Source organism: Ornithodoros turicata, chromosome 9 (genome assembly GCF_037126465.1).
Source record: "Ornithodoros turicata isolate Travis chromosome 9, ASM3712646v1, whole genome shotgun sequence".
NCBI lineage: Eukaryota > Metazoa > Arthropoda > Arachnida > Ixodida > Argasidae > Ornithodoros > Ornithodoros turicata.
The window spans coordinates 38,697,725-38,721,303 of NC_088209.1; the positions used below are offsets into that span (position 1 = coordinate 38,697,725).

Genomic DNA, 23,579 nt, shown 5'->3' on the forward strand with positions numbered 1-23,579 from the left:
TTTTTTTATTGAACAGGCACTTGAGGACCAACTTCTGGCAGCAAATGACGACGCTGTGAAGTGGCGCAGGAAGTACCAGGACTGTGTCGAAAAACTCGAGTGCACGGAATCAAAATTGACCGCGTTAATTCAAGGCACGGAATGTCTTCGAGAGGAAGTGAAAAGATTTGAACATGAGAACAAGGTTGGTTCGTGAGCAGTGTTCGCTATGTTTGGCGAAACTTTTGTGCTGACAGGACGTGTGGGACCTCTGTAGATAAAATAAGGGATTTGAAGGCAATCCCCCCCCCAAAAAAAAAACAACAAAAAACACACACAAAAAAACATGAATTTATACGTTGAGTTTTCCTCTCTCCCATCCCCCACTGTGCGCTTTGAAGCGCAAAGAAGCAACCTTCAATTCGGGGAAGAACCTGCTTAAACCCTAAAACTTCAGGCTCTAAGCATAACGTATTGGGTGAATTTCGCATCTACGTATTATACAGTCTTGCCTATGTTATGAGTCTACGAGGAGATTGTATTGAGTGCTTTACGAGTTACAACTTTGTGAAGAAATCTCTTGTATATAAATAGATAAATATACATATACAAAACTAAGTAGATGTTATTCTTTTACATTTTTTTGTGCTTGTTCAAGGTATAAGTAATGGAAACACGTTGCGCCTATTTTGCCTTTCTACCACTAGGACCTTCAGCACAAGATAGAAGAGCTAACAAATAATGAAGCAGAAGCCAGATCCATCATTGCCTCACTCCAGCAGCAAGAAAAGCAGTCGGTGAAAGCAGACGTCTCGCTTGCACACTTGGAAGAAAGGATCGAAGAACTGTCAGCACAGTGTGAAGCGCTGACGCAGGAACGAGACAGTGCAAACGCTAGCAGGGACGCCCTCAACAGTGAATTAGAGAACGTGGCCAAAGAAAAGAAAGAATACACCGAGCAGTTTTTCAAGCTGCTCGAAGAGCGCTCGCTGCTCGAAAACCAGCGGGACATGAAGGTGAACGAATGCAACCTCCTCCAGGAGGAGAAACACGGCCTCGAGAAGCAGGTGTCGGAGCTGTACGCGAGCAAGGAGGACTTGGAAAAGAAGGAGAAGGAGTTTGCCAAAATCCTCGACGAAAACAGCAGCCTGGAGAAATCTCTCACCGAAGCCATGGCCGAAAACACTCAGCTGCAGCACGCTATCAACGACCTGCAAGAGAAAATTGCCGAGATGAATGCGGAGCGGGACAAGTTGAAGAATGACGTGGCCGAGGCAAGCTCCAGGGACGAATTTGAAAAACTGAAGCTAGAGTTGAACGACATCGAAGGCAGGTTTTCGCTCAAAGCGGAAGAACTCGAGAAATTGGAGCATGACCTGAAGGTTGCACTTTGTCAGAAGGAAGAGGCGGAACGTTTGGTTGACAACTTGAGGGCTGAGCTGGAGTCGTCTCGGAAAGCTAGCGGGGATGAAAGCGCTCAGAAAGATGCCTCTCAGAAGCTGGAAGACTTCAGCTCTGAGATCGAGGAACTCAAGAAACGGTTAGACGCGGTAACGGCAGAGAAGGACGACACTTTGGTGAGGCTCTGTAACTATCAAAAAGTGGAAGTGGAGTGGAAAACTCATGAGGACGAGTTAGAAAAAGAAATTTTAGGCTGCAAGAAAGAATTTGAGACACTCATCGAGGACCTGAAGCAGTCTGCTTCACGCATATACGCGCTTGAAAAGCAGCTGCAGGACTCTCTTCAAGAAAAGCACAATGTGGTCGAAGAACTGGCACAGGTCAAAGATCTCCAGCAGTTTCTTGAGGACGAGGCGAAGGAGTTGCACGGAGAATGTGACAAGGTGAAAACTGAGGCAAAGAGGTTGGAAGCTGACCTCGAAAATGACCACCTTCACATTCAGAAGCTGGAGCACGAACTGGAAGAGGCGGAGCAACGAGAACGCACTTCTGCGAAAGATCTGGATGCTCTACGGTGCTTGCTCGAAGACATTGTAGCTTGCATCACGGAATTGCAGGACGAACTTTTCACGTGCCAAGCGAACTGCACCGAGCCCAACTTTGAGGCGCTGGGTGAAAAATTCAAGAGGATTTTTTGCCTCGTGGTTACAGCTGTAGAGAGTGGCTTGGCAGACTTCAACGTCGAAGAACTGTCTCATCCTGGAGCGACTGCTCTACAGTGCTGTGTCGGCGATGCAGAAGGTGCGAACGTCCACAGTGAAGAAGCGCAGATGTTGAAGAGAATAGTTGAGGAATTGCAAGACCAGTTGTTGAGCAGCAGGACCTCGATTGAACAACTTCAACTAGAGAAGGCGGCCGTAGAAGACGAATTGGCCGAGGAGAAGGGTCGAAAAGACGAGGTTAACGCAGAAATTGTGGCTAAAACTGAAGTAATGGTCTCACTCGAGAAAAGGCTCTCGTCAGTAACCTCGGAAAATGAAGACAAGGTCTGTAGTTTGCAGAGGCAGCTCGAAGAACTTTCTACGGCTCTGTCAGCGAAAGACGATGTCCTGCGGAGGACGTTGGACGAAATGGAGCACTTCTGTATTCTAAGCAGCAGCTTGGAAGTGGACAATCGTCATTTAGTTAACGAGGTATCAAAGCTCAAAGAAGAGTTAGCCCTGAAGGCAGAAAAGCAATTAGAGGATGGCAACAATGTCTTGAAACTGCGCGAGAATCTCGTGAAGCTCAATGCTGGAAGAGCTTATCTTCTAGAGACGCACAACAAGGTGAAAAAGGAATTGAAAACAGAGCTTGATGATTTTTATGCAGTGTTGACAGCAAATCGACAACACATCGAAAGTGTATTACAGATAGCAGTAGAGCTTGAAAAGCAGAAGTACAGCCTCAAATCTGAAAACTGTCGTCTGCTAGATGAAAATTCCTGTTTCAAATTAGAATTAACTGACAAAGAGAAAGCACATATCCAAGCAGCTGACAGTATTGCTCAACTTCAAATGCAAGTAACAGAACTCACCGCATTGAAACAACAAGCAGATGACCGTATCGACGACATGTTGGCAACATTGTCGTCTCAGGAAGGCCTTCTTCGCTCTACCTCGGAAAAGCTGGCTCAGCTGGAAACTTTGAACGATAGTTCGAAACTTGAAAACGAAGACTTGGAGGAACGGGTTTCCCGGCTGAAGTCAGAGTTAGCAGCAAAAGAGGAGGGACATTCTAAAGCAGACGACATCAGTGCAGAACTGCGTCTACAACTGGATTCCATTCAGAGAGAAAAGGCAGAGTTGGTGGAGGAGCATGCAGTGCTCATTCAAAGGTTCGATGATGCACAGCGAGAGATTAAACAACTTCAAGATGACTACAGCCAGAAATCAGCTCTTGAGCAAAACCTAACCTTCGAGCTGTCTGAGCTGACTGCTAAAGTGTCAGCGCTCACAGCTGAAAACTTGAGTAAAACGACTCTCGTTGAAGAAATCCACGGAAGGTTGGACGACCTGCTCGAAAAGTCGGAAACTCTCGAAGATGCACTCAGCGTAAAAACATGCAAGTTGAACGAATGCAAGCAGACTCTAATCGCGGAGCAAAACAAAATTACAAACCTCCAGAATGAACTGGCCCAGGTTAAGACTCAGCTGTGTGACGCTCTAGCAGAACAAGAAAAATTGTGGAAAGTGTTTTTTCCGAAGCGGGACTGTAATGGGCGGAGAACTTTGTCAGAGCTGAACAATATTGTCAGCTCGATTTCTCTGTTGGGTGAAGCAAACCAGTCTCTGCTTGGGTACATCTTATCTCTGCTGAATATCGTAGCATCAGATTCCGTTGCAGAAAGTGCTGTGTCTGCGGGCATTGAGTCGAAAGTGAAGGAATATTCGGCGAAGGTTGAAAATTTCGATGAAAACGAAGCAGACATTATCACTTCGAAGAAGGTGGAAGACGTTAAGCTTGGCATCAAAGTTCTCGAAGCGATCCCTCCGTTGATAGCCTCATCAAAGAAACCAGACCAAAGTGTAGAGCTAAATTGTGATACCAAAGATAATGAAAAGGTGGCAGCACTGACGGCATCCGTTAAGGAGAAGGAAGAAAAGTTGAACAAGTTCAAGTCCTTGGTTGTGAAGTTGAAGCGTGAACTGGCTGACAAAAACAAGCAGGTAATTCTTTATCGTTTTCTCCACAATAAATACATTGACGAGATTTATAACGTGCTATGGACACATTGCCATTGCGTTCTTGATAAGTACAGCTGCACTTGAGTAAAACGTGATGTGGCTATGGATGGCGATTGTTTCAGGCGGCAAGTTATGAGAAGGACCAGAACTGCGTTAAATCGGAACTTGACAAGCAGATGCAGGCCTCCAAACAAGCGCTGCAGAATTTTCAGGTCTGTCTGCGATTAAAACTAGGGTTCCAGCTCTTCGGCGTTTTGATTTGCCAAACATCGGGAGGCGTGAACCAGAGGCTCCCAGTTTCTGAAAAAATTTTAGCTTTTCGGATGTTCTCAGAATGGTGTCTCCGAAAAAGTCAAAACTTTCCAGTAATTGACATCTCCGTCATACCACTCCCCCAACCTTAACTAAAACGAAAACACTGAGAAGTCGGAACCCTAGTTATAGGTAGGGCCTGACTTTTTAGGGTTAAACCCGTATCCGCCCGATATTTACCCCCTGAACGAAATCTGTAAAATTTGGGTTTAGCCCGAATCTACCCGAAAAAATCCGGGTTGCGTGGCACACTCATAAGCGTGCATTAAAATAAAGTTTGATAACATTGCTAAACATTAGTTCCATGTTAAGACAAATTTTTATTAAACAAAAAAAAAAATCACCCGAATACACCTGAATTCCTGACGACAGAATATGCCGTAACGGGATTTAACCCGAATATACACTCGAATTTTCGAACGAAAAATATCACCGGATATTTACCCACCGAATTTGGCCAAAAATAAAACCTGAAAAGGTCAGGCCCTAGTTATAAGGTTTGATGTACCAATTTTCAATCGCTTCTTCTTTTTGCATGGCTGCTATTTCTACAACTGTCTCTTTTGTTTGCAGAGCCTTCAGAAAGAATACGACAAGCTTCAGGATGAAAACGAAGCCACAAAATCCTTGTGCAAAGAACTCGAGACAAAGTTAACAAGCGTTGTGAATGATCTGGCTGCAGCGAAACTGGAAATAAGTGCAGCGCAGGCAGAGAGGGATAAACTGAAACAGGCGCAGGAAGTTGCGAGCGCAGAGATAAAGGCAAGCGCGTGCACAAATGATGCTGCGTCGCGTGAAACGACCCGTCAGAGCCGTTAATGACAGTTAACTTTTCTAGGCGTGGGAGCAGTGCAAAGTGGAGTTAGAAGCCAAGCTCTTGCTCGCCGAGTCGGAAACGAGCACGACCAAGGAAACGAATGAGCAGCTTCGTGGGCAACTTGTAGCATTAGAAGATAGAATTTCCGAGCTAGTTCAGCAGCTTCAGGCTCAGAAAGAACAGCATGGCAGCACAATGCAGCAGCTTGAAAAAGTGCAGAAGGTAGGTTGCTCACCTGCTCATTTAATCCGTCGGATGCTCGCTCCACGTTGCCTTTGCGCGAAGTTCTTTTGGCCATAAAAATGCTGTATGCCTTTGCTAAGATGCTGACCAACGTACAGTTTACATTCCCGGCAATACGCTTTGTATCGTGCGACATCCTTACGCACAGCATCAAAGTTGCCAGATATGTTTTTCTCAGTCGGTGCAGTTCACGAGAGGCGGTTTGAAGGATGATGTGACTGACAGATTTTATTAGCGCGCTTTTGGTCATAAAAGTATTTTATGACACACATCTTAAAGTTGCTACAACAGATTTCTGTCATATCTCGCGCGTCTTCGATTGGATCTCCGCGAATGCTAACCTAGGTGCACGAGAGATGTTCTTGTGTGTTGTCAAGCTTTTCTGCCTGCCCACAAAAATCATCATATCAGTGGACTTTTCACTGCCCTTGTACTTATGAATTGGAATTTATAGCATTACACAAAAGTGTTTGGACCACTAGCATGGGCAGTTAAACAGGCATGTTCATAATTTTCCTGCAGTTGATGGCAAGGCACTATCTACCATTTTATGCAGTGACTTGTAACCGGCACTAAAACACAGAATAGGTTCTGCTGCTCGTGTTGAATTGATTTTGGACAAAAAGAGTTGGTTCCATATTGCACAAAAGTGCGTCAATTTATGCTTTCAGGAATCGAAGATGCAGAGCTTGCTACACCTTGAAATGGCTGACTACGAACGCTCCGTGGCAGAGCTCAACGGAATCCTAAAGGACAAGAGCAGGGAATTGGAAAGCATGAAAGAAGAGTCCCTGGCACATCAAACCAAGATATCTAGTCTCACCGAGCACATTCGTAAGAAAAAGGAGAAACCCCTTTTTACTTTGAACTCTACCGTGAAGTGTTTTAAGTGAAGTGAGGGTTGAAGCACATATCGTAATAACACATCTGACAGGTACTGGCTGTGAATGAATCTCCGATGAACCTGACGATTGTAATGTTTATGCTTCTGCAGATCACTTAGAAGAGCAGAGAAAGTGTGACGAAAGCAAAATCTCTGCCCTGAAAGGAACTGTGGCTGGCCTGAAAGAAGGCCTCGAAGCCAGCCGCAAACACGAGGAACAGCTGGTAAAAGCTGAGGTAAGGCTGGAGTCTGACCTCAAAGCAGCCCAGTTGAGAGAGGAGGAAGCCAAGGTTAGTGGGTTTTTTTATCACTGGCAACTGTTGTGCTTCTGTTCTCCTCGCAACTCTTGATGGGTTCTCTTCCTGCTTCTGTCCGGCCCTGCATGCACTCCGTTTCTTCGCTTGGTAAATAAGACAAGGTGCATGTTCATGCATGTTGGTGGTAGGTGCACATTGCAGTGATTCTTCTTATTTAGAATCTTGTTTTGCTTCCTTCTTTCTTCTTTCACTGCTTCTTTGCATGCCTGTTTAGGCTATGTGTTGTCTAACTGGTTCTCCAACCCTATGTCATGCATGTTAAGCATAACTGTAGTCAATTTACCAGTCTCAAATGTTCTGTTGGCTGGAAGGGACAAGTTTTGTCAAATCCTCCTGCGCCATCTATAGACATGCAGATCGTAATAAACTGACTTGATTGTATAATGCTTCAGTGATCCAGTAAGTCTTAACGAGAAGAAACAAGTGACGTTTTGCACCGGCTTTTGAAACATTTGTGCATCCATTAAACAGTTGTCGCTGGCGTTGCATCCTTAGTGTATGACAGAGCTGTACGTTATGTGACTTTGCCAAGGGGGGATCCTTGATTTTATGATTAACGCGTGTTTGCAGCTCAGCTATGCAGAACTGCTGAGGAAGTTTCAGAACATGGAGTCGAGCCTTCGTACAACGAGGGAGAATGCCCAGAGGAACATTAAGGCACTGGAGTCAAAAGCACTGCTTCTGAAGGAGGAACTTGTAACAACGAGAAACGAGCTGAGCAATACGAGGACAGAATTTGAAAACTATAAGGTGAGTTCACAAAAAAATTTGATGTGATGTTGAGGGGCATGTGATGACTCGAGAGATCTGTCTCTCCCCTGTCTCTCTCTGCAGTGGAAAATTAACATTTCCGCGGAGTGGGGTTTTCAAATCCGCAGGATTCTGTGGGCGGAAGAAAATAAGGGGAAAAAAAGGTTGCATCTTTGTTGCAAGATTGCCTACCAGTTCATTCTACACGCTTTTCCAGCCTTTCAGAACTTTTCAGTGCGCAAACGAAATTAGACTCAACTCTGGCAATTTCTCACCAAATTAAATTTACTGTAATTAAATTTACTTCCCTCGTGACACGCTCAGCTGTGTAAGTGCCAGTAGTTTCAGTCGAATGAGTACTATCTGCAGTAATGTTGCACATCATTTTAAATCCTTACATCATTCCGTAATAATATCAGATATTCCCCGAAAAACACACAATTCTGAGGAAAACAGCAGGTTCCACGAGACATGGCCAATTCCGCGAAATTTCGCGGATTCGTAGAAAGCTAGGGGCTCCAGTCATGGCAACCAGTTCATGGGCAGCATTTCTCTTCGAGAAGTCGTGTTTTTTTCTTAATTGTATGCCTTTGCCTTCTTACACATACGGCGTAGACCCGTGTGCATACGGTCCTGAAGCAGCAAAAGAAGTCAACCGAAAGCAGCTCTCACAACGACGCTGAAGCCAACGGGAAACTGCAGTTGCTGGTGGAGCAGCTGCGGGCTCGCGTGCAGGAACTGGTGGAGCAGATGGAAACCCAGCGCTCTGAGGCAGAGTTGACGCAGGAGGAATACGAACACCTGGCCGCTCGCCATCAACAGGTTGTGTCAGAGCTGGAGATGCGAGAGAAGGACTGGAAGACAAGGTGGGAGGCACGTGTGATACACGGGGGCTTCTCGTACAGTAGAATCCTGTTAAGGCGTACCTGGTGGCCTGGTGGTACAAAGCGGTACTACGGCACAACCGAAAATCGCGCATACGCACTCATCTGTTTGGCAATGGATGAGAAAAGCTATTCGAGAGGCAGTTTGCAAAAGCTGCACCGTCCTCACCCTTCATTTCATGCTGATTGGCAGAAACGAGTAGTGTAGCCAGAAAAATATTTCGGAAAGGGTTATTTTTTTTCTTATTATTTTAAAAAATTTTATTCCGTGTTAGCACCGTGAAGCAAGTGTGGCTGTGAGCGGCGTACAGACGTGGGACAGATGGAGAGAGGACAGCAGGAAGGAGTGGGGGGACAGGGGGGTGTGTATGCGTCCTGGGCCGACTTCAGGGGGAAGTGTGCCGACATTCGTCTGGAAAGTCTTCTGGAAAACCCAGGGAAAACCTCAGACAGCAGAGCCGGTGACAGGATTCAAACCCGTGTCACCTCACTTCCCACATGTCCTCTCCCTTTGAAGAGAGGAATGCTCGGCTATACCAAAAGGATAATGTAATAACCGGCCATGTGCTTGACACCATGGTTCATAGTCTGTCTAACCTGTACACTACCAAAATGGTGGTCAGTATGACAGAACAACGTGAAAACAGTACGGATTAACCGCAAAAAAGCACTGCGGCTTTAAGCAGTTACTGAATGCATTAGGTGTAATGGCACCCCGGTTGGAGACTCCGCTTGAGTATTTTTAACGCGGAACTAAGGCTTACGCGGGTACTTTTTAACGAGGTTTTACTGTATCAGTTTCGGCCAGTTTTTCTATGACTTGCGATTTGTCCAGCATCCATTAGGTATGTTCACTGTCCATGAGCAATGGGACACGGATAGGACATCGATAGTGTAACAGGTCATGGACAAATTGGATGCTTGTTTTTTTTAAATGTAGTTTTGAACAGAAACTTACCGCATCCATGGACATTGAGGATGTGGTTCTACCCCATTTGTCATGCTGTGATAACATGCAGGCTTGAGGAAGCTATAAAGAAGAACACTCACGAGATGAGCATTGAGTTAGACAAGCAACTCAAGCAGCAGTGTGACAAGCTCACTTCAACATTCCAGGTAGGTATTGCAGTGCAATATTGACGTAATGTGGTCATAATTAAGTAGTTGTGCTGCTCATAATTTGAGCAATCCTTGTTCTTTGCACAATTGTTCTTGCTGCACCAGAACTTAAAGTGAATTCACCTGAGCTTGAACAGCAGATTTCTTCGACACTTCATTGGCATTAAATGATGGTAGTGCCTGTGTGTGTTCCATCAAACTAGCATCAAACAGCAGAACATGTGGCTTCTATTTGTTATGTGTTCTTCCCCAGGTGTTCATTGTCCAGGGTTGGTTACTGGAAATGGTAACACTAACGAGAAACGTAAACTAACTGAATTCCGCAGGAAACAAAAATAGAAACAAACGAAATTATTTGTGTTTTCATTACCAGAAACCGAAATGGAAACTAAATACAATGGTCGCAACAGAAACCGAATTCACCAAATGTAATCCTAGTTCTCCCTCTTTTTAAGTTTAACTTAATGTGTTAGATCACTGATGTCTTCAGTCATCATTAAAGTCTTCAGTGTTTGTGTTAAATACATAGTATTGTCCCTCTTACACAGTGTTGCTACAACATCCTAAGGCTCACAGAATGAACACTGTAATGCTGAGAACAGATGGAATTATCTCAAGAACAGAGAAACGGAAACCGGTATCAAAACCGGTAATAGAAACAAATAAAATTCTGCTACGGAAACCGCAATCGAAAATTATCTGGAAGCGGAAACAGAAACAAAATGCAGAGTTTTTTTACGTACTGGAAGAAAAGAGGATCATCAACACTATTTTCGGTAGCCAACACTGTGATTGTCCGTTGGTGCAAAACAGCTGTGTTTGTTACAAGTGACACTGTATAATTTAGGGTTTTCGGGTTTAACCCGAATCGAAGGTTGCCTCTTTAGGGTGAAACCCGATTTTTACCCGGCAAATTGCCCTCATTGAGACGTCTGTAGGAACGCACTGTAACTTGTTTTGCAGGAAATGCAGTTACATCACTGTTTGTACCAAACTAGTTCAGTTAGCCTGAGTAACTGAGCCCAATTTTTCCCCGAATTTAGCATACTGTTTTCCCACCCGAATTCGCACGAAATTGGAGCACGCGTTTATTTACCCGATTTTTACCCCCTAATATTGAAAAAAAAAATTTCCCGAAAACTTCAGGCTCTATGTACTATAATGTTGCAGAAGAAACTAGCCGAGCAGGAAGAGGAGCAGCGGGTGGCCCTTGAGTCGCAAAGGGAACTGATACAGGAGCTGAGGCTAGAACTGAAGCAGGAGCAGCAGACAAAGGTGTCTCCTCAGGAAGACACGTTTGACATCAGCCTTCAGGAAAGACAGGAAGGAGAGGTCAGCCTTCATTGTTTCCTTTCCTCAGCTTGCCACTCCCTCCATATTTCAGTGTGTTTTATTGCAATTATTTTTTTCCTTTCAGGGTTCAGAGTGCGCTACATCGAGCACATCCATTCCAATTACGGTCAGTGCAGCCACCGTTTCCTTTACACAGTCATTTCATTTCATTTCATTTATTCATAACCCAAAGGCCCTTACATGGGTGAGTAGGTGAGGCAGCAATACAACAATATTAAAACATTGAAAGAAGAATACATGTTATAACAACAAATACATGGTGACATAAATACGGCATAATCACTTTAGTAGTCGTGGATTAACTAACAATTCAACAATTAGTCATGTTTCGACCACAGTAGCGTGCTTGTGCTTAAAACGTTTTTTTTTAACGGCCAATTAGCACGGTTTGAATGTCGCATAGCTAACCTTCTTTTTTTGCTGTAGCAAAGATTGTGATAGATGTGCTGTTTGCTTTTTGCTTTTAGGTGGCGCCAATTCATGTAAGCTTTTGTTCTCCAGCACTTATAGGACACCGCATGTGTTTACCTTGCACGTGTTTAACATTTTTTAAACTTCAGTGAGGTAGAATGATTTCAGCATGGTGCTTGGGAAAGCTCTCTGCAGTGGGCATTACAAAAATAAATTTGACACCTGTTCCCACTGACACGTCTGGAAAAAGTGGTTACACTCATAGTCTCTTGCCCTGCATAGTTAAGGCCCTTAGGGCAAATACCAATAGCCCCTGAAAACGAAGTTGGCAAAGAGCCAATTCGGTCAGCAAAACTGGCACTGGAGAATGCTAAATACTGCACATTCAGCACAGCTGTTCCACATCCATCTACTGTTCCTTTTTTTTTTTTTTTTTTTGCACTCGACAGTCTGCTTTCCCACCTAATATCACCCAATTTCACCCTGTTTTATGGCTGCTGAAATAAAACCCGATTTTTGCCCCCCACCCTTTATTTTCATAAAGCATAAAACACGAAAACACAGAGCCCTATTTGTGCTCAATATGTATCATCTTTTCTCCACCCCGACCTCCCTGTAGACGCTCCCATGGGAAGTCGTCCCATCCGCAGGTTTTGTCCCCCTGGAGCAGCTGCTGCACGGAAACTCCGAGAAGGAAGGTGGGGTGTCTTGTTTGAGCATTCGGGGTCGGTTGATATTGAGTTTTTTTTTTTTTTTTTAAGAAAACCCTGAGGTGCTCTCTACCAAGATAAATGAAGCTCACAAGAAGCTGAACCACATGTCTGAGGTAAGAACTTTCGTTCTGTCTACCCGCATGTACTGTTTGTGCTTCTGAGTCGGCACAAGATGTAAGACCTATGTTTTGATAGCAGATATTTCCAGCCAAGTTACTATTAATTACCAATTGGGCATTGTCAGACCAGAGTTTGTTTGTAGAGCAAGCACTGGACTGAGAAACCTCGCTGTTTCCCTCAGAATTGTCAGTTTTTTGCAGAATATTCATCATCTTACAGAATTATGTAACAATTTCAATCGCCCTGTAACATTTTGATGAGTTAAACCAGATCAGTCGCAACTGTAATGCCTGACACCACTGATAATGCTGGCACTAAGGCTGAATGCCACAGCGAAAGGAAATTTAACGCAATTTAAAGCAATGCCTGGAGAGAGATTGACAGAGTTGAGTCTGGTTTTCTTTGCGGAAAAGCGGGCGGGATGAGTCTGTCTACGATCTTGGGAGAATGCTGCACTTTTGTTTCGCTTTTTCTTTTCTCTCAAAATCTCGAGGATTCGTACTTAGCGGGAAAGTAAATTTTCCGCTGCAGAAAGTAACTGTCATGTTGTGGGCAGGAGCATAAGGAGGGTGAATCTTGTGAACTATTACATTTCTGTGGAATTGTTCCAAAAGACAAAATCCTACCACAGGAATGCTGTTTCCTTTCACATATTTCTGTTGTCGGAAACTTTATGTCCGCTGACTCTTTCGACAGCTGCTAAACGAGTCCGAGTCGAGCAACCTTCGCATGACGGAGCAGATAAGAGTCCTTAAAGAAGAGATTCGACGTTTGGAGCGCAACAAGGAACGGGAGAAACATGCCGAGAATCTAGAATACTTGAAGAATATTATCCTGAAGGTATATCTTGCATTTTCTAAAAAAAAAAAAAAAGAAAGACTTGCTTAGAACTGTGGAGGATTTTTCTACACCGTACATCATATTGAGGTTATTTAGTGCGGCTCCTTGGTAAAGTTATTGAAGCGCAGGATCCTCAAAAAAAGAGATGTCTAAGATATTTCCAGCTTTGTTGATGACGAAACATGTCAAATGTGTGCCATATCATGTCACGTCAGCATATATTATATATATTAGTTGTTTTTGCAACATTTGATAGAAAAAAAAAAAGCAGAGCTCTTGACCTAGTAGTACAGCACATTGGGTAAAAGCAAAGCAATAGACATCTTTTGTACAAATTGCGGTCAAAAGCTAAATACAAAGCTGTGTGTGCACCAACACAGGCAGCCATTTCATTGGAACAAAGACGTCTGATCTTATCTTCATGCAGAATTGATATTTCTTGAGTATTGAGTGTGAGTAGTTGAGTGCTTTCTAAGGTTTTCCTTCATGCATGTTTTATTCAGTTCACGACACTAAAAGCTGGCAGCGAAAAGGAGAGGCTAATCCCAGTTCTGACCACCATGTTAAAATTGAGTCCAGAGGAGCAGAAGCAACTGCAGACGGTAGTGGCCGGAAGCGGAGAGGTCGACTCGGCAGCCACCGGTTGGGGAGGGTATCTGCCTAGATGGCCAGGAATTGTTTAAAATATATTGTACATACCTGTTGTTGATATTGTCTCTGTAAATATGACACATTCCAAACTCTTCTCAGAGTAAACATTTCCTTGCACGAGGATCTTTAACATTGCCTGTATTTCTTAATTTTTTTTTTACTTGCTGTCAGAAAGGCCAGGGTGTGTGTTCCTGTTGGAAGAAAAAATTGAGAAAATATTTAATCTAGAAACATGTTAGGTCATGCTGACTTGGCTTGAAGGACGTATCAAGAGGGAGACTTTAGTTGACCTTCAGATGCAAATGTGTTCTCTTATACCTTCCGATTTTGTGGAAATTCGATAGTGTCAGGAAGTGTCCTGTTGCATCACGGATGTAGGGAGGGAAAACTATCCCCTTCTGCACCCACTCCCTCAGGAGCTTGCTGGTAATGCTCAGGGCACGATTATTCAAGTAAAAGAAGAGTAGTTTTAGAAATACAAGCAACGTTAGATAAGGCAAACCTAAGCTCGTATTAACTGTTCTTACGGGCATCAACACATGGTTATCGCGCTCTTTTTCCGTCGTCTGCTCGCTTTCCGCAGCCGCATAGCGGAACAAAATAAAAGTACAAGTTAAATTCCAGAATAACTTTGTTCCACCGTGCTGTACTGCATATTCGAATAAGTTTTATAGTTCTGATTTTTAGCGTGTGAATTAGCTTAAATTCTATTGAAATTTAGAAAGGGCGAAAAATAAACGCGAAACAAAACACGAACAAAATGGCAGCCGCATGAGGAACCCATGGGAACCCATAATTCCATATGATTCCGGACATCGCAATCCATGCATTGGGACTGCTATTTTCTGACAGGAGTCTACCGTGATACTGTAAGTGTACTTCGCTCAAACACTACGCACTTGTTCCGCACTCTTCCTTCGAAGTTGTCTCTCAATGGCAAGATGAAGAGATTAGTAAATAAAGTGTTTTGAGGCTTTTCATGCATTGTTCTGATCTGATAGACATTATTATTAGGCTTAAGGTTTCTTCTACTTAACCGTCTTGGTGTGCTGCCAAATGAGACTTGCAGTGAGAAATATGCATATAATGGTATGAATGAGCAATGCGAAGTGCGTAAGATGTGCTAAACTTCAACTCACGTTAGTGCTTCAGTGTACCCGCTCGCAGAAACAAGAGCCCAGTTGACCAAGCGGATCAGCTATTACATCGCGCGTTAAACCGCATTAATTTCTCGTCCGTCATCTCGGTAACCTTTGCAGCAATCGTGACTTTTGTTTTATTTGCAGGCACTGCGCTGTTAACGTAAAATGTACCTTGCAAGGAGCTGACACTTGGTATGAACGCCGTCGCTGTACTGTTATAGCCATCGACTGTTTCTGCCAAAATTGGGAGATTTAAGGTAGGTTCTCCGTGGTTTTGTTCGTATGTGAATGGGAAAAAGTTCTCGATGCACGGAACTTCGATGATACCGGAAGGATAATAGCGCAGCCTTCTCGTAGGAAAGCGCGGTGTTAGTGATGCGTTGTTTATACTGATAACGTTAGTGGACCGGCGTGGTGTAAGACCGGTCAACTAGCTAGGGAGATTGATTACGAGACCAAAGATAGCATGCAATCTCAGTAGATGTTGTGCAATGAAAGAAGTCATTCATTCGCTTCCTGCTGCGCTCGAAGACGTCAGTCGGTACCCAGGACATCTCCGGAAGGAAGGAGCATCTCCACACAATCAACGTTGCTTTGGAGAAATAGGGTTTCAAATTTGTGAGTAACACGAGCAATGTATCCCAGCAGCATGTTTGTGACATTGCACCTAGTTTGTGTTGAAATATATACATATATTATTTTGAAGTTACTTTGCATCACGACAACATGTTCCACAATGAAGTACAGTACTTTTTCGAGAGAAGTTTGAAAGAGAAAAGGACACTGCCAAAATTGTTGTCATGGACAAATGAGACATCTCTAAACCGAAGCATTGTTTGCACTGTGTGTGTGCGATCTTTGTATTCCCACAGAATAGTAACTAATAAATTATGCATTGAAATGCTCAGAAAAAAAGAAAAAAAAAACATCTACACCTGCATTGTAATAGTACGTGCACAAAAGTAATTTTTGTAGTGTTCCACATAATGTACTTCTTTGTGGTATGGCATTTCACCTTCTCCTTAGGTTTGGTACTTTGTCTAAGAATGTCCTGTGCGCCGCTTTGATGCTATGCACTTGTTTTCAGTTTGAAATGCTATTTTAAAATATGTACAGGCATGCTATATCGTGCACAACACTTGTTTTGGCATCGATATATTATGCGTGTCACGTTCTCGTATTTGTTTAGTTATTTTATCTCTATCCTTTAGGCACATAGTATTTCTTTTTCTTCTTGTGTATGCCTTTGCAAATTTCACTCTTGCACATACCGTACTTTTAAAAAAAAGTATTCACTTCTTGCATATCATTGGTTATTTGTTGGCAAACCATTACCTGTCAGTGTTTAAAAAAAATGTTACTTGTGAATTTCAGGGGTTTGGATGCTGTAGTAAAATGACAATGACTGCACGACTGAAGCAAGTCGTCAGTAAAAACAAGAAACGCTACCAGGATGAAGAGTTTGACTTAGACTTGTCCTGTATCCCCTTTTGTGCATGCTACGTTCAACGGCGAACAGAATTTTCCCACAAAAAGGGTGGTTTCTTTTCAACTCCGCGGGAAGGGCTAACGAATGAGCTGACCGTGTTTGTGGCAAACGTACATGAAATTGTGGCATATTGTGGCACTTTTTTTTTCTCGCTCCATATCCTCCACAGTTGTGTCATCGTGGTTGGAAAATTGTTTTGATTCATCTCGGTTTGTGTTGTTGTGACGTTTACATGCAAGATCTGTGCAATAATCATCCTTATCAAAAGTCGTATGATGAGCCAGTTTCGCCACAGTTGCATCCTTAACGTGTTCACGCATCACGTGCTGATAAGATCGAGCACGTGCATCGTGATGTCATGCGACTAGGAAAGTGTTGCTTTTTTTTTTTTTTTTTTCTTTCCTCCTTATGCTCTATACCAGATTTTTCTACAGTATGCATGCACTAGACGCTATTCTAGCACATGTGTCGCTCAGTAAAGCTGAAGTTGCCCCGGGGTACCTTAACTATGCAAACAGATATCGAAGATAACATCATTGCTATGGGTTATCCCGCCGAGAAGCTGGAGGGTGTTTTCAGAAATCACATGGAGGATGTACAAAGGTGAGCATCCTCATCAAGTGGACCTTCAAATGTGTGCCCGACTGTTTTTTAACGTACTTACCTCGAACTTCCTGCTTTCTTTGCAGATTTCTCGAAACAAAACACAATGGGCATTACAAAATATACAACTTGTAAGTCACATTTTGCAGCTGCTGTGTTAACGTATTTCTGATCACCTGCGTGTATGTTTTCTTAGAATATTTAATTGGTGCAGCAAAACCCTTTTCTCTAACGAGAGTGCACGACCTTTGGATTGATCCGATGAACTAAGAGAAGCACGACAGGTAGCTTCTTCTTAGACATTGGATTTAGTGCAAAGGCTACATTTATTGCGTTGATTAAACATGCACGTTGTCACAGCTACTAGTGGTAAAATGAATGGCATTCGCAGCTTCACATAAATGTGCATTTATGTAACTATCAGGGTATGCCACACCATACACTCCTTACACCATTCTGCTATGGTGGTGTAGAGCTCACAAAGTGATGACAGCTAAGTGACGTTTTGAGTTTGTTGTGGTTCCTCTCAAATATCCACAAAACACCCCCCCCCCCTCCCCCCCCACAAAAAAAAAGAAACACACTAAGTGCAAAATAGTCCAGCTCAAAAATTTTAATGAATCAATTTAATTAAACTCGCTACTGGAAATGATTCTGGCTTTTGGCACTAAGGATCCACTTTGCCGAGCCGAGTATGCAGAAGAGAGAACGCCATATTTACTTTTTATTTAATTTACAACATACTATCAGCCCTAAGGCTTTCAATGGCAGTGTGGTACAGTACAAGAAACAAAGCATAATGTAACGGTACCGTCATTTCCAGGTGCTCGGAACGGCAGTATGACGCCAAGAAGTTTGAGAACCGGGTGGCCTCCTACCCATTCCAGGACCACAATCCTCCGCACATTGATCTCATGAAGCGCTTCTGCAAGGATGTCGAGAGGTGGCTCTCTGGCGACCCCAAAAATGTGGCCGCCATACATTGCAAGGCCGGCAAGGTTGGCACACAATTTATTCGATTGTGCCCTTCGAAAGCTGTGCGCGAATACTTGAACCTCGGAGGGCAGGTTAAAATCGGGGTGATACCACGTCAAAGTGCAAAAGTTCGAATCGAAAAGATCCGAAAGAAGAAACACAAAACTTCTAGACACAAAGCTCTGACTGCAATGTATTTCTTTTCTGTAGAGGTGCCAGTGCTTGCACTTTTTATGGAGTTCAGTTCTCGGGGGGGCTCTCTGGGATTTACTGGAAGTGGACGTGATGCAAATTGGGAGGAAAATAGGTTTCACCCTAAAACGCAGGTCTCCGATTAAACACAGCTGACAGCTCATTAAGGCTATGGACCCTGTCGAGTTGAGCTACGTTTTGAGGTAGCTCCTTTATTTTTATTTTTTCAGGGACGGACAGGTGTCATGATCTGTGCGTACCTCCTGCACAGCAAAGTCTGCAGTACGGCCGCAGACGCCCTCTCCCACTACAGTGAGCAGAGGACGAAAGACCAGAAGGTTGGTTACACCCCTTGCACTGTCTTCATATACGTCAAAAGATTTGTAACGCTGGATTTTGGAGAAAAAAAACGTCGTCTTATAATCGAGAAAATACGGTACCTGCATGTTCAGCTTTGTCACTAGCTCAATGTCAAGCACGTACATACGATGACACAGTGGTGAAAGCGCCGCATGTTGACGCGGATTACGATGTGACAGCAGTTCGGTAAATTTCGCTCTTCGCAGTGTTATGCGGTCACAGGCGTTGATTGTGTACTGTGTGTGTGTGCAGGGAGTGACCATTCCGAGTCAGCGGCGGTATGTGGAGTACTACGAGGAACTAGTCAAAAGCCAAGCAGTGTACGGCCCGGTGAACCTCGTGTTCACCTCCCTGGAAATGGAACCCACGCCCACTTTTAATGGTAACACATGCTGTGAGCATCCCATTCTCTTCGTGCTACACTTCTCTCAATCGTACTACACTCGCTGACCGATTTTTTCGGACCTGGAAGGATCCACCAAATCAGTCCGAATTTTCGAGTAGTCAGAATTTTTAGACAAAGGCTTAGAGGGGAACTAAAACGCAAAAATAAGTTCGCTTCAAATCACGTTCCACGCTACGTTAATTTTGTACTTGTTATCATACAGGGTTCGCCAAGATAAACTTCTGGATTTGTAACAAAGATAAAACAAATAAGAACAGTGTCGTAAAGCTAAAGTAGACTTTAGAGGATGTATTATGCCCCCAAATTTTATGTCCATAATTCCGCCTGGTCTGTTACTCTGCGGATAAATCGTGAAAATTAAAAAAACGCCGATGCATGATCGGCTATACCGGTGTTCCAGCTACTTTGCTCAGATAGCGACACAGTCGAATGCGGCGCCGCAGAGAACTAGTCTGCATTCAGTTCCACATGTTCGACGTCATCTGCAACCCCGCGCTCTACTGCTTCGCCATCTGACGGAAAGGAGCTGAAACACAGTTTGTGGTTCAGCTCCTGCGGTAAAACTGTTTTCGGGCCGCTAGCATTCCGTACCGACCAAAAACAGTGTTGTGTGTATGTAGACTGCTCCTTTAAACAGACCACTTTCTTAATTCCTCAAGTGATGTGTGCTTTCTTCTTTCTTTCTTTCTTTTTTAGATCCATTTTTCATGCTGTATTCGAGCGGGAGTAAGATGAACAAAGTGTACACGTCGCCGGTGTTGGAAGTTCGCAAGAACTGCCGCCTGCATTTTGCCCTGCCCTCTGGGGGCATCTTGGTGCAGGGGGACATCAAGGTAGAGGTCTACACCAAGCCCAAGATGATGGCCAAGGAGAAGATGTTCCAATTTTGGTTCAACACCTTCTTTGTGCCGCACGCGCGCAAGAACGTGTCGCAGTCCAACGGTGTGGCGGGGGGAGAGCTAAGGTGAGAGGGTGCATTCTCACCATAACATAGCAGACGTCACCGCGGTTGTCTTTCACAAGTCCGACCTTTAGACCCCCGCGTTTTAGGGTGTGTGCTTTTTTTGAAAATTGGGTTTTCTTCCACGGGCTGTAAAATGGGGGTTAAATCGTACGATGTTTGATGGAAAAGCGGATTTCTGGGTGGACGATAACAGAGGAGGGCTTCTCGCATTTTCAGATGAAAACGAGATGCTGAGCGGGGCAGTGCGCATTGTTTAGCCGTCTCCAGTGCCCAAGTTTGCGCTTTGACAAGTTCCTTTTCAGGGTTTTTCGGGTTTTCGTCTCGGGTGAGTGATGATAATGGGTTCAACCCTAAAACACAAGGCTCTATCTGCTCTCTATGCAGACCTTTTTTTAATATAAATAGAGAGTGGTTGATGAATGTCAAGGGTGCTCCTTGTAACTTGGTTTGTGAAATGATACGTGCGTTTTGAGTGGTATAGCGAATTTTAGATAAATCTGCATAGCCCTTCATTTTGGAAAATTAGTTACTGAAGTTGCTGCAATAGCGTGCATTTTCTTATCAGGGTTCACAACGGGGACGATGAGGTGCGAACGCTCGTTCTCTTCAAGGACGACTTGGATAAGGCCTATAAGGATAAGCAACATAACAAGTTTAGTAAAGATTTCAAGGTAAGCGTTCCTCCTAATCTGTCTGTCTGTGTCATTTTCTTGATACAAACGCATTGCAGTGTTGACTTCATTCCCATGCTTGTGTTTGAGCATGGGTAACATATGTGGTCATATGATCGACAGAATTTGTCTGAACTCCTTGTCTTGGGTCTTACTTCCCAGCGGTCGTATCCAGAGAGAGTCATAAATTTCGCGTTGTGTAGATATAGCCTTCAGTGCTTCAGTGTAGGAAAAAAAAAAAAAAAGACCAGCGCAACAGACAACATTGCTTCTATAAACTTTACCTACGTAGTTAGAAAAAATGCACCTACATGGGTGCTGCCAGGATTTTTTCCAGTCTGGGGTGGGACCAGGGCAGAATGTTTGGCACCCTGGCAGAATCTTTACGCCCGCAACTACACTGTCTTGGCTCAGAACCCCCCCGTTGTACCCCATTTCTGTTTCTGTTTCCAGTACCTAAGAAATCAATTTTTTTCTTTTTTTTTTCCATTACCGTTTCCGGTACAGGTAACAAAATATTTTGCCATTAGATGACTGATGAGATGTAAATCAAAGAATACTAATACTGCAGTAAAACTCGCGCACAACGATCCCTCGCGCAACAGTATACCCCGTAGAACGATCGTTTTTACTTTCACCGTCAAAATATACATTGTCTTTATGGAGAATGGACCCGCACATAACGGTAATGTTCGCCGTTTCGAGTACTCATACAGCGATACCTGATGGCCACACGCTCACACTTCTGCAGCACGCTGTCCAGCGTTTCACGCTTATTTGGGCACGCTTATTTGGTATCTTTCACGCTTTTGCCTCCCACCTTCACACCTTTTCGGTGCGGAAGTCCCGCACGGGAATTCAAGATTGCCTACAGAGTCGGTCAGTCCTATTCTGGTTCGCAACATTTCTGCTGCCACTTCCTGCTTTGACGCATTATCGGTACCTCTGTCAACGATGGCGTCCCAGCCTGGGAAACGGAAAGCGATTGACTAAGTTAACGATCATCGAGGATCGTCACCGCGGAAGGGTGGCGTCCACCGTGCGAAAGCAAGGCGTATCGCAGTCAACAGCGCGGAAGATGATCCGCGAGCGTACCTACGGAAAAGTTGGAGACGCAAGCGCGCCTCATGCTGTCGACGTTCTCGAGAATTTTACGTTGGAGGGCGTGCTGCCTGCTCATTACGTCGGCAGCCAAAGGGAATCGGAGCAAACGAGATAGTTTCAATAAAATATTGGTATTTCCGCCCTTTTTAGTAGCGTCCGTCATTAGTGACGGGATAACGCGCAGCACGCTACTTCCGTAGGATGGCGCTGACCTAGTTGGGCCCTCCTGTAGCGATATCCCTCACGCAACGATTAAATTAGCCAGAACCGCCGATATTGTTATGCGCCGGTTTCACCGGTTCCAAAAAAGTCAGAAGAGCCCTGAGGGCAGAGTTTCTTTATAATTCGATGCAACATATGAGCATTAATCTGTTTTTGTATTTTTAGCCCTGATTTTTGACACTTTGAGTGTGAAATAAATTTATCTATCCATATTATCTATCATTCATACGAAACAATGACGATGGGAGGTGGTTCCACTCCGCGCATGTTCTAAGTACGAAGGAATTACAGATATTACGATGTACATGCACGTTAAGAGGAAAGGAAAGGCAGGGGAATTATGTTACGTGAATTCTGTGAATGTTTCCAGGCTTTAATTTCGTTTCAGTCTCCGGGAAAGGTGACCAAAATATTTTTGTTTCTCTTTCCATTTTTGTTTCCTGCGGAATTTGGGTATCTGACGTTTCCGTTTCCGTTAACCGACCCTGGATTTCGTGCTCCTTAAAAGTGTCCGTGGGTCAAACCTGCGCGAAAGATAACTTCGAAACGCTCAAACTAACTTTTCTCTTCATGAGTAGAGAGAAAATACGTATATAGCAAGTACGCATTTCCTGCATTTTGGTTCGCTCATCTACTTGATTTCTGATCGTACAAATTTTGGATGATACGAATATCTTCCGCGACCCTGGGAGATCCGTATCGTTGAAATCCTACCGTAGTGACGTGCACTATGTACGCCATCGACAGGTTGATGGCAGCCGCAAACTGTCAAATTGCAGGTCTCCCTGCACTTTACGCCGGCGACGAACTTGCACCCGTCGTCCCAAGTGTCCGGTGCCGTCGGGGGCGCCGGGGACGACCCCAGCAGTGACGTGGACGGTGTCGGCACGGAGAGCGACACGACAGACGACGACGACTGGGAGTCGACGACTCACGTCTGAGGGGAGAAGAGAGGACTCTCTCGAGAGAAGCACCGCACAACCTCGCCCCCCAGCCAGCCTCAAGTGCGGCAACCCTGCACACCCCCCGCCCCGGGGGAGTACGCCACACGCCCCCCGATGCAGCATGGTTCGACCTTTTCTTTTTTTTTTAGTGTGCATCGTGTCTTCTTTCTCTCCCCCTCCCCTCCCCTCCCGACTCTCTGTGTTGGTTTCCCTGCCGAGAAGCGGAGAGATGTGTGCCGACCGACCGCGTACCTTTTTATTTTGTGTGCCAAGCGAACAGTGAGAGGTCGAGAACTGCCCTGACGCTTAGTGACTCACAAGCAAAGTACCTGACCTTTAATTAACGTTGTTTTGTTTCGTCTCCTTCCTTACGTTTCTCTCTCTCGTTTTCCTCCGTTTTTTTTTTTTTTTTTTTTTTTTTTTAGCGACGTAACGTGGTTTCCGTCGAAACGGGTGTTCGTGTACATATGCGCCAGTCAAGCACGTGGGGAATGGTGACTGCCTCCGACAGCAGGTCGATAGGTTGTTGTCGTGAAGCGCGGTCTGCAACCTTTTTTAAGTTTTAGCCTCAACAATGTGGAGCTGTTAAGCCTTGTTTTTTTGCTCTGTTCGCCGTACGTCGAAATCTCAAGATGAGTTTGTATATTTGTTGAATGTATAAATGGAGATTGTCACTCTGTTTGGCACATCAGTACTTCGCGCAGTGCTTTCGCATCAGTTTTTTTCGTGCGCACCGCAAAAAAAAAAAAGGACAAAACTTTATGCAAATTTTAATTGAGACCCACGTGGTTTGAAAGTTCTCGTGCCTGTACAGAACAGTTGTGATGGTGTGTTGGGCATTTAAAACTGACACTGGTGTTCGTGAGCCTTCTGAAATGTTGCGCATTATTGCCAGGAAGTGGTCAAGAAAGTAGCATCCCCCATTGACTTTCCTTTTAATTTACACACGATTGAGCTTCGAAAATTGAATGATGTTCAGCACGTGCTG

General features: G+C 44.3%; 2 protein-coding genes across 4 annotated transcripts in view; both read left to right on the forward strand.

Annotated features, from left to right (window-relative positions):
• LOC135368863 (GRIP and coiled-coil domain-containing protein 2-like) overlaps window positions 1–13,640 on the forward strand; it is a 55,482-nt gene extending 41,842 nt beyond the window's left edge. Inside the window, exons 5-20 of the mRNA XM_064602404.1 lie at window positions 17–184; window positions 687–4,088; window positions 4,229–4,318; window positions 5,257–5,457; window positions 6,150–6,312; window positions 6,473–6,651; window positions 7,249–7,428; window positions 8,044–8,294; window positions 9,332–9,428; window positions 10,602–10,763; window positions 10,849–10,890; window positions 11,252–11,266; window positions 11,815–11,893; window positions 11,957–12,021; window positions 12,725–12,868; window positions 13,372–13,640. Of these exons, the coding sequence (XP_064458474.1) occupies window positions 17–184; window positions 687–4,088; window positions 4,229–4,318; window positions 5,257–5,457; window positions 6,150–6,312; window positions 6,473–6,651; window positions 7,249–7,428; window positions 8,044–8,294; window positions 9,332–9,428; window positions 10,602–10,763; window positions 10,849–10,890; window positions 11,252–11,266; window positions 11,815–11,893; window positions 11,957–12,021; window positions 12,725–12,868; window positions 13,372–13,551 (5,418 nt within the window). The 3' untranslated portion in view covers window positions 13,552–13,640. The remainder of the gene's footprint in view (window positions 1–16; window positions 185–686; window positions 4,089–4,228; window positions 4,319–5,256; window positions 5,458–6,149; window positions 6,313–6,472; window positions 6,652–7,248; window positions 7,429–8,043; window positions 8,295–9,331; window positions 9,429–10,601; window positions 10,764–10,848; window positions 10,891–11,251; window positions 11,267–11,814; window positions 11,894–11,956; window positions 12,022–12,724; window positions 12,869–13,371) is intronic.
• Window positions 13,641–13,706: 66 nt separating this feature from the next.
• LOC135368865 (phosphatidylinositol 3,4,5-trisphosphate 3-phosphatase and dual-specificity protein phosphatase PTEN-like) lies at window positions 13,707–23,265 on the forward strand. Of its 3 annotated transcripts, XM_064602406.1 has the most exons (12): window positions 13,707–14,388; window positions 14,806–14,918; window positions 15,193–15,279; window positions 16,036–16,141; window positions 16,669–16,753; window positions 16,840–16,884; window positions 17,577–17,751; window positions 18,151–18,258; window positions 18,533–18,674; window positions 19,383–19,650; window positions 20,216–20,321; window positions 22,427–23,265. In XM_064602406.1, exons 4-12 carry the CDS (start codon window positions 16,057–16,059, stop codon window positions 22,586–22,588), a joined length of 1,176 nt encoding a protein of 391 aa, XP_064458476.1. In that variant the 5' UTR covers window positions 13,707–14,388; window positions 14,806–14,918; window positions 15,193–15,279; window positions 16,036–16,056; the 3' UTR covers window positions 22,589–23,265. The 3 variants fall into 3 exon arrangements, with proteins under 3 accessions (XP_064458476.1, XP_064458475.1, XP_064458477.1); XM_064602405.1 differs by lacking the exon at window positions 15,193–15,279; XM_064602407.1 differs by lacking the exon at window positions 15,193–15,279 and having other exon boundaries at window positions 18,533–18,662.
• The last annotated feature ends 314 nt before the right edge of the window (window positions 23,266–23,579 follow it).

What these genes read in the sequence shown, in the direction of transcription:
- LOC135368865 (XM_064602406.1), top strand. Translation starts at nt 16,057, where the DNA reads ATGACAATGACTGCACGACTGAAGCAAGTCGTCAGTAAAAACAAGAAA. An exon ending in AGAGGACGAAAGACCAGAAG is followed by an intron (nt 18,259 to 18,532) that starts GTTGGTTACACC and finishes GTGTGTGTGCAG; the next exon opens with GGAGTGACCATTCCGAGTCA. An exon ending in GTGGCGGGGGGAGAGCTAAG is followed by an intron (nt 19,651 to 20,215) that starts GTGAGAGGGTGC and finishes TTTTCTTATCAG; the next exon opens with GGTTCACAACGGGGACGATG.